At 30.9% G+C, this 10919-nt stretch overlaps 1 protein-coding gene and 1 long non-coding RNA gene across 2 annotated transcripts; both read left to right on the top strand.

Moving 5' to 3' along the window:
- Window positions 1-1575: 1575 nt before the first annotated feature.
- LOC106311450 lies at window positions 1576-2413 on the top strand. Its single transcript, XR_001264018.1, has 3 exons — window positions 1576-1759; window positions 1940-2006; window positions 2116-2413. It is a non-coding gene; the product is annotated as an uncharacterized LOC106311450 (long non-coding RNA).
- Window positions 2414-7791: 5378 nt separating this feature from the next.
- On the top strand, window positions 7792-9521 carry LOC106308354. The gene is given in 9 exon segments (XM_013745514.1): window positions 7792-7801; window positions 7920-8206; window positions 8287-8323; window positions 8326-8429; window positions 8501-8863; window positions 8865-8909; window positions 9170-9214; window positions 9317-9382; window positions 9465-9521. Coding segments are annotated over 9 exon segments (1014 nt in total).
- Window positions 9522-10919: the final 1398 nt, after the last annotated feature.

Genomic DNA, 10919 nt, shown 5'->3' with positions numbered 1-10919 from the left:
AAAAAGTTATTCAAGTCTTACCAGAGAGATATCCACACAAACATGTAGATGATCTGTTGAAAGTAAGAAAAAACATTGTACTGTAATCTTCTCTTCTTTTCTATCTACAAACAAAACGTAACCTGTAACAAGAATCTCACAAACCACTATGGCAACTTTTTTTGGTGCAGTCACCTATACAGAAATCGGAGCCCAAGTTTGATACTAACAACAAGGTTACATATCTCTTCCGCTCAAGTGCTTGCTAGTACTAGTATAGTTGTTGGGGCAGATCTGATATTTTCCTTTAAGCTCATTTAATATCTGAAATCGTGCAGGCGTTTACTGGATCGATCGTAGAGCACGCCCATAATCTACAAACCAACACACACGGCCTAATGCAGGTACATTTCTGCCACATGAAGAACACATCATTAGCAATGCTGGAAACATGATTCTTATTGCATGTTTTTGTCTGTAAAGCAGCCTTCAGGGTCTCAGCCATCAAAACCAGTTTCAAGATTCAAGGCACAGAGAAAATAGCCAGTTAGGGTCTATGTACAATTTTGTTTGTGGTATTCCTTCTGATGATATGTAACAAGTAAGAACACATACATATGTGTGTGCATTTATATACAGTTAAGTAGGCAAATCTACATCAGGAAATCTGATACTTGACTCCGTCTGAAAATGCTTGAAGTAGCTTCTCTTTGACTATACCCATCTACTAAACTCCAATGACTCCATGCCTTTAAACCCAGCTAGCATCTTGTAACAACGAAAATTTAAAACTGACTTCCTGTTTTGGTTTTATTACATGGAATAAGAAAGAGAAGTACAAATAAGAAATAACCTTAAAACTTACAAGTTATTTACAATACAATGCCATTGAAGTAGATAATAAACTTAACTTTAATCAATCATTCTTTGGATTTTCCTAATTTAATACACATTTCCTAAATTAAAGCAGAACAAATTCAGTAGGTTGCAATAACTATCGCATAACACCCATTAAAATTTTAAATTTCTGTGTGACAATCAGAACATCAATATACAATACTAAAAGGGGGATACAAGCCATGGAGAGGGATGCCACGTGAGATTGAAAAATCACCCAATCAGAAGCAAGTTTTTATACACGTCAGATAGACTTAACCGTCTGGGCTTCGTGATTCTGCTTAAGCCCAATTCTATGCAATCCACTTCCTTCTCCATGTGGGTTAAGAGCATCCGCGTAAGCGTCTCTCATTTTTGTGGGACCCGCAGGTTCATTAATCTCGACCTTTCTTATTTGTTCTGTGCACAATGAAGCCGATAAGTCGCCTTCTCTTTCTCTTCCGTTTAGATCTAAGATTTCTCCATCATAGCTACAAAACTCACACCCACATACATTAACTTTTCGTCTTCTACAATTAAATGGATGCAATGTTTATCTTCTTCTATCTCCTCATCTCCCAGATACTCAGACAATCAATTATGGTTGCATTTAATAACCTATGCGAAGTTCTCCCCTATATATATATATATATATATATATATATCAGTGTATCTCATATCAAGTCAAAGCTTTGTTGAACCAGCGCAGATGTTAACCAATCATCATCGACAATGTCCTCCTCTGCTGCTACTGTTGCTCAAACAGCGTCTCCTCTTCAACCTTCGACGATCTCTGCCTTGGTTTGACTTCTCAGGTGGTTGTTGGCCGGATCCTCCGCTTTTGGGATTCAAGGAACATCAAGAAAAATGTTGAATTTGTAGGTATCACCATCTTCATGAAAAGGTTTCAACATTCTTCTCCTAACCTTTAAAGATTTATCGTTGTTTTTTTTAAAAAAATTTCTGAAAAACGAATAGATAATAAAGCTTTAATTGGATTTCAATAAAGGGATCTTTGACGGGTATTTGCATATCGGAAAAAAAAATAGCTATTAACGGGTGTTTCTGCTTGGGTTTTATTTAGGTGTAAAACCTCGACTGATGGAGTCTAAAATCGAGACGCTGAATCTCACTCTGGTGAATTTGTTTCAGTGAGTTATATCACATTCTTTATTGAATGAACAAGTACATCTATGATTTTGTTGGCTTTCCTTAGATAGAAGAAAGACTGAAGTTATCATGCTCCTTTTATCTCTGTAGTTTGTCAAGAAAACGAGCCGTGACGACGACTGAACATGTGAATCGTTTGGTATCACCGGATAGAGGCAGATCAAAGAATGCAGCTCGGCCATCTACATCTCAAGAGACTTGCGGTAGACTAGATGTTAAAGGCATGGACCTACAAAGAACTTCTTCTAGAGAACTAGGAAACTCATTGCAGGTTGTGATAGGTATGTCAATTTTCTCTTTACCAAGTATGAAGGAAGTTGGTATTTCCTTTGTTTTAAGTATGGTAGAAGGTTCATGGATATATAATATATATATGTCCTTTGTAGGTATTGGTAAACACAACCGTACGGCACAAGTAAATTTAAACGTTGTAATTTGAAGAAATACAAGTGTTTCATGTGAAAACTAACAGTTTCTTACATATGTAAAATTTATTGGTTGGTTCAAAACTATTTCTAAACACCGCATAATCAAAGGCTTCTAGGTTAGACTGTCCCAATAGTCCCAGTAGAAGTTATAATAGTTGAGCTATATTTGCCACTAGCTGTATGCTTTCAAATTTAAAATAAAATACTATCAAGTTTTGCATTTTTTGGCCCGAAGGAGCCACGACCATCATCCTCTTGACTAGACTATTAAATCACAAGTTTAATTAATCTCATCACACAATGGCTGTAACCCCCTTAATGCTTCAAAATACATCTCCGAGACGGTTAAATATTCCTAAGTTATCATCACCTCCAAATAAGTGTTGGTATCATTAGAATTTATGTGCGCCTGAACCGACTGGAAGCATTCCCTCCTGATATTCTTGAGGAAATTGTTGCGAGTCACTGCCGTTTCAGCAATGGATTAATACAATTTCATGCAAGGAACTTCGCATCTTCTCTGAGAACTACCGTGTCTGCAAGCAGCTAAACCCATCACCAATAGTGAAAAAATCTTTACTAGCGATCTGGAACTGAGTTCTGATGGCGATATGTTTGGAGTACAACAACCGAGAACCCCACTACATCAAAAGAATACCATACTTGGCTACTTTTACCGTAAAAATTATAATTTGCTCGGACTCCATCACTTCTCAGTTGATACATCTCCGGTGTGCTCCACATGTCGTTGAGCATGTCTGAGAAAGGAAAGAAAATCCTTAAAAACCTCAAGTGGACTGAAAAAATAGTCAGTGTGAATATTTGTTGGGAAACATCAAAGCATACCTGAAAGGCATAAAGGTGGCTAGGAAGGTGTATCTAGAATAAAGGGAGGCAACAAAACCTGCAAACTTTAGCCACCCATCATTAAAAAACCATTAGAAACTCAACCTGCTAAACTTACGCCCTACAACGAGACACTTATTGATGTACGTTGAAGGTGGAGGGGGCAGCTGCCCCCCATGAAATAACTACACCTAATGTAAATCGTTAAAGGCAAATTAATATTGCCCCCATTCATTATAACTATTTTGCCCCAGTCACTTTTTCTTTCGTTCACTGTTTTAGTTAATTTAATTATTTTTACGTACAATTGGGTTTTTTCCGTTAAATATGATGGCTAATAAATCTTTTTTTTTTCATTGTTTACCAATATCACTCAATAGACATGCATATAGTAATCTAAATATGGGGGTAAATCAGAACTAAACATAGTTAGGCTATTACAAAGATTGAGATTCTAAAACTATTGAAACTCATTTTTTCTTAATTTCTTTTAAAGCTTAAATTATAAACAGTTTAATAAGAATTGTTTCAATTTTATTTTATATTATATTATGAATAATGACTACAGATTAAATTTTTGTGAACATAAGCTATAGCTTCATTTTCACAAATCATGTATGTCTAAATATTTTACAGTCTATATTTTTGGTAAACTTTCAACAAATTTTCAATAGAATTTAAATAACATGTTATATTTTTTTGGGATTTTTTTTTTGGATAATTTGAATAAAACTATGTTTTATATTTTGCCCCCGGTGATTTTTTTTGGGGCTCTGCCACTGCTTCAGGCCTAATTAAAAAAACCGCAGAACTGAATCTCACTTACCACCAACAGAAACTAAAGAAAACGCAACCCAAAACCGTAAGTGAAATCTCTTTCTATAAAAAAAAAGTTAATATGCACCGGTTCTAATAAAATCACGAATTACATATACCCATACTGTTATCTATATCTGGAGACGACAAAAAAAATTTATTAAAGGAGGATATAAGCTTTAGATAGAATGTTCACGTAGGCGAATATAATTGGCCAATGAAAAATTATATTTTTACCATATCACCTCCTCTATTTGCTTTTACAAAATGATCATTTAACTATTTACTTAAATAATTATAACCGAAAATATTTTTTAGTGAAACATATTATTTATATAAATATAATTATATTATTTACATAATAGTTTGTAAAGAAATATTTAGTGTAAATAATATCATAATTTTATAAAATACTAAATAAATTGGGTTGGTTTTCAACTTTCACAAATAAAAAATAGTATTTGTAAACTTAGAAAAGAATATATCAAGAATATTCTTTTCAGGAGAGAAAATAGAAAAATATGTCGGAGACAAATTCATCTCTATTATGAAATTTCTCTATTTTAGAGAAAAAAATAGAGGAATACATTGGAGATGGTCTAAGGCATGACCGACGTAAATGATCGACGTTGAGATTTCAGCTTTTCTGCTTCTTACAATTCTAATGTTTCAATATAATTTGAATATTTCCTTTGCTTTATAATATAATGGTTTAAAAGTATTTTTTTGGTTTGACTATATAAATTGTTTTTATATTTCAATGTAACTTTATACTTATTGAATATTTGTGTGGCCAATTAAATTATGTAATATAATGCGTAATTGATTAAATTTATATATTAAATGACAGTTTTCTAAAATAATAGCTTTTAAATATTACAGATTTTAATTAAAACTGGAGGATATAAGCCTCAGATAGAGTGCCCACTTAGGCAAAAATAATCGGCCAATGAAAAACTATATTTTTGCCATGTCACTTCCTCTATTTGTTTTTACAAAATGATCCTTTAACTTTTTACTTAAACAATTATAACCAAAAATATTTTTTTGGTGAATATATTATTTATATACATATAATTATATTTTTTTAATTTACATAATAGTTTGTAAAGAAATATTTAGTGTAAATAATATCATAATTTTATAAAATACTAAAATAAATTGGGCTGGTTTTCAAGTTTCACAAATAAAAAATATTATTTGTAAACTTAGAAAAGAATATATCAAAAATATCCTTTTTTAGGAGAGAAAATAGAAAAATACATCGGAGACAGATCCATCTCTATTGTGAAATTCCTCTATTTTACAGAAAAAATAGAAGAATACATTGGAGATGGTCTAAGGCATGGCCGACGTAAATGATCGACGTTGAGATTTCAGCTTTTCTGATTCTTACTATTTTAATGTTTAAATATAATTTGAATATTCCCTTTGTTTTATAGTATAATGGTTTAAAAGTATTTTTTGTTTCACTATATAAATTATTTTTCTATTTCAATGTAACTTTATATTTATTGGATATTATGCTGCCAATTAAATTATATAAATTACTGTGTAATTGATTAAATTTATATATTAAATGACAGTTTTCTAAAGTAATAACTTTTAAATATTACAGATTTTTATAATATTATGAAAGTAATCTATAAACTAAATCTATATAGATACGAGGATAGAATTGTAAAGTTGTCTCACATTGAATTTTTCTCATTCTGTGCTTTCTTAATTGGAAAGAGATAATCAACATCTAATATTATGTTACTCTCAGTATATTAGAAATGGTTGAACCGTAAACCAATTAAGGATGATGTAAGAAAGACATAAAGATGTATTTCCAGTTATCACAAATATAGAATCAATTGACAACAACTTAATTATGTCCATCGTAGAACAACAGAGAAGAGTTTTCATACCTTCTAATATTATAATATCTCACTATATTAGTGGATAAATCAGTTTTCTCTAGCACAAATACTCACTCTATTCTTGGAGTTTAAGCTTTTCTATCTGACGATATTAGTAGTTTGATCCCAAAAAAAGAAACGGTCGAACTGTACATTGCAATTGGAGAAAAAAAACAAACTAAAATCAATCGAACACTTTTAAGGTATATGAAACAAAAATTGGAAATATGAATTCTCTGTAATTTAAGAATAATCCAATAGAATTATAAAAATACAAAATAAAACAAAAAATATACACAGAAAGAAAGATTTAGTAAAATAAAATCATAATATAACTTCCATAATTGATAGTGCTCAGTTACACTAAAAAGTCTAAATTTACAACATACACAGTTTTATTTACATCTTTAAACCAATTATCTAATTAAAATGATTCTAAAAAAGTGCCAAGATGAAGAGTTAGAAAATATACCATAAAATATAATACATAACGTTAAAAATACATTATCACTGATCAGTAAAAAATCATGTTAGTAGTAATAAAAATGAAATGACAACACATTTATTAAAACCATAGAACGGCACACAACAAAGTGTTATTAAATATACAAACTACAAATTAAAAATGCTCAACGCAAACACACATAAAAATTAGACATCATATTTGGATATATTTAAATAAATAATTTTAAATATATTATATTCTTGATAATTTTAAAATTACTTAAAAACAAATAAAACTAAAGAAATATTTTGTAACGTCAAAATAATAAATGAATAAAAAATATATTATGTTAATAAAATAGATTTTATATTTTAAAGACTTCTAATTCATGTAATATTACAAAATTCAAAATTTGTTTATTACAATTAATATTTTACCGTTAGATAAATTAAAATAATATTCTAGATCGATATTCAATTGTCAGTTTTCAACTATTACACGTAAAATAATATTATTAAGTACATTTTCTTTGAAAAGGGGGTTTTATATTTTAATTAGGTTATTGGAGTACTTTTTCTGTTCGTGAATTTATTCGAGATGAGATTCCGATATTTTAAACTAAGATAATTTATGTTCTATACATAATTATATATTTTTTTACATAATTTTAAAATATCGGACTTGATTCTTCATATTTTATGAGTTAATTGTGTTACATATAATAGAAATATTTATTTCAAACTAAACATAAAAAAATGAAATTTAAAAATTAGTTATATATAATTTAATATACAAAAATTCACATACAAATAAAAATGATAAATGTAACAAATTTAAATATATTATCCGTGCGTAGCGCGGAAAAAAGCATCTAGTTAATATAAAGTGTTCTCATAAGGTACACATAACAAATCCATCGACAATAAGTTAGTTTTTTTGTGAACACTACAATACGTTAGTTAATAATTTAATATATAATGTATCTCGACCATTAATTACAACTTCAATAAGATGAACTCCCATCTGTACAATACACCCATTTATACGTTTAAATCGACATAAGATTGTCTGCTGAACTCATCCAAACAATTCTAATAACTCTTTTTCTTCACCAAATATGTTTTACCTGCAATATGAGAGTTGAAGATTGAATTTATTATTCTTTATATATGTTTTATGCATTAATCACTACATATTCTATGCAAACATTGTGATGTTTCTCTAATCACATACAACGATTCTATTTAGTAAAAACACCCCTCCACTCATTCCTTGAAATCATAACAAACGATTCTATAAAAGATATTGGGCCTCAACAACTTGGCCCATGAAGTTGAGTATAACTTAGGAAGCCTTTGATCTAATCTACACTTTGATCAAAAGAAATTCTAATCTACCCTTTGGTTCTTTGTTGTTTCTCTGCAATCGTTTTGCTTAAACCCTTACCGGAAATAGAGCCACAAACGACGAAGGGAACAGTGACGCCTCTAGCTTCGTTGTTCTCAGAGGAGGAGGCACGCAAAGCAGCAACTTACGTGCTGGAGAAAATCAGAGAGAAGAGGGAAGAAATGAACCGTCTTCAACATTTCGTGGACGAAAACGACAATCTCATCAATCTCGTCACGAAGCTTTCGGATCAGCTCCGCCACAACGTTATGGCGAGTTTTAATCCATTAAAACAACCTTATCCTTAGAGTCTAATTGCGTACACACGATTGATGAAACGCACCAACGAGTGGTTGGTGAGTTTTGTTACAGTTGATTATATGTATATAGAGTTAGGTTTCGCTACTATGCGTTTAGGAGTTCACCAGCTTTTTAGGTGTTTTTGGGAGAGAATTACTATACTGACAGAACATCCAAAGAGACAAGACTTTACAGTCCCAGATTCATTCTCTCAAAGCTGAGATTGAAGATTTTCAATCGGAGGCTTCCTTCTTCGCTACAACTGCTTCAGAAGCAGCAGTATATTTGTTTCAAATGTGTGGATGATGTGTTTGCTTGCATAGGGATCTTAAGTGGTGTTTCTTTTATAGGAAGGACTTCTTGAGATAAGAGAAGAGTATGAAGAAGAAGATTCTTCTGCAACTGTGCTTCAGCCTTCTGGTTTTAATCCTGGAGGTGAGGGAGAGGCGGGAGAAGGTGAAGTTGAAGTTGAAGAGAATGAATTTGCTCGAATCATGTCCAAGTTGAATGAACTTGAAATGCAAGAAGAACTGGAGGGTGAGGATGGGGATGATTATAAAGGTGAAGACCAATACTCTTCTGGGGAAAGTGTGGAGGAGAGTGAGCACGTTATGGTGTTTGATCTTAGAGATAAATCAAACCACAATAGGATTGGTGATGAGGAATCTGCTGCGAAACAAGAATCTACCATATCTGTTCTTGAGAAGGTGTCTGTCTGGCCATAGTTCTTCTGTTGGTGAACCGATGAGATATTCAGAGGTAAGGGAACTTCACATCTAGGTTCATGTTTATGGTTATATGTTTTTTTTTTCCTCTTGTGTTTTATTACTTTTGATGCAGCCAAGAAAGAAAAAGTTATTCAAGTCTTACCAGAGAGATATCCACACAAACATGTAGATGATCTGTTGAAAGTAAGAAAAAACATTGTACTGTAATCTTCTCTTCTTTTCTATCTACAAACAAAACGTAACCTGTAACAAGAATCTCACAAACCACTATGGCAACTTTTTTTGGTGCAGTCACCTATACAGAAATCGGAGCCCAAGTTTGATACTAACAACAAGGTTACATATCTCTTCCGCTCAAGTGCTTGCTAGTACTAGTATAGTTGTTGGGGCAGATCTGATATTTTCCTTTAAGCTCATTTAATATCTGAAATCGTGCAGGCGTTTACTGGATCGATCGTAGAGCACGCCCATAATCTACAAACCAACACACACGGCCTAATGCAGGTACATTTCTGCCACATGAAGAACACATCATTAGCAATGCTGGAAACATGATTCTTATTGCATGTTTTTGTCTGTAAAGCAGCCTTCAGGGTCTCAGCCATCAAAACCAGTTTCAAGATTCAAGGCACAGAGAAAATAGCCAGTTAGGGTCTATGTACAATTTTGTTTGTGGTACCGTCCAGCTACAACCAAAATATTCCCTTGGTGAACTCCTAAACGCATAGCGAAACCTAACTCTATATATATATATGTTAGTTTGTGAAATAATTATAGAGATTTACTAACCAATTTTTTTAGAAAAACGGAATCCGAAACAAAGATAATTAAGAATCAACAACAAACCAGCGGGAAGTGAGGATCAATGGCAGCCATAGCGATGGAAGAGGTGACGAAAACCTGGCGATGGAAAATTAAAATGATATTGATCTTGTGATCGATCGGTAGAGATTTGTAACAAATAAAACTAACTTTAACATATACTAGATCTCGATCCGCGCGGGTGTTTATTTTCATTTATATTTATATAATTTTTTATTTTACATTTTTAGTGATATATTATAAACATTAAGCATATTTTCAAAAGTGTATATGACTTATATTTAAATACAGTAATGCTATATTTTAGTTGTTTGTCATCCAACTGATTGTTTCAAACCGGCAATTGTATTTGCAGCTACTTATTATATTTTATTTTGTTAGATTTTTTGTTTTATTATTAGACATTATAATATATGTAAAATTTAATAAACATGAAAATTATTTTCATGTCCAATGAATTTTGTTGTAAACTGTATGATAATGTATTCTATGTACAAAATTTTTCACTTGCTTGGTTAATGTTTGTAATGTGGTAATGCGTGAAATGAGATGGACCATAAAATATGATAGTAGTAATTTGTTATATAAAGCGGCTAACTGAAGCGAATAGTAACTAAATATTACCACACATTATAATTTGAACCGAAAATTGTATTTGCAGCTACTTATTATATTTTATTTTGTTGGATTTTTTGTTTGATTATCTTATATATTTAAACAGAAGTCACAACCTTGATTCATGTGTGATTTTTTAAAAAATGGACCTAATGGACCTATTCCTAGAAAATCATGTTACATTTAATATCTAATCTTATCATTTAAATTTTGGGCCTACCAGAAATTTTTATTCGACTATTAATAATTAGATTTAAACAATAGATGATCCATTTGATTTATAGATAGTATAAATTAAATAGATATAATTTACTGTTGTAATACTATACCTCCTTATATTAAATATTTAAATATTTGTCGATGTTAACTTTTAAAATTATAAAGATTTTTTTTAAATAAAAAAAACCATATTATCTAACAATGATTAATATTTACTACCTTAAACCAATGAAAACACATTTTAAACTATATAATTTATTTTTTAACAAAAACTAAATGTTTAATTATTTACTCGATAATATAAATCTATGAAGCGGAAAGTTTAATTTTTTTAAAATTTTTTAAATTTGTGAAATGTTACAATATCTTTGAATATGTCAATAAA

This window comes from Brassica oleracea, chromosome C8 (genome assembly GCF_000695525.1).
Source record: "Brassica oleracea var. oleracea cultivar TO1000 chromosome C8, BOL, whole genome shotgun sequence".
Classification (NCBI taxonomy): Eukaryota; Viridiplantae; Streptophyta; class Magnoliopsida; order Brassicales; family Brassicaceae; genus Brassica; species Brassica oleracea.
This window is presented reverse-complemented; position numbering and strand designations above follow the sequence as displayed.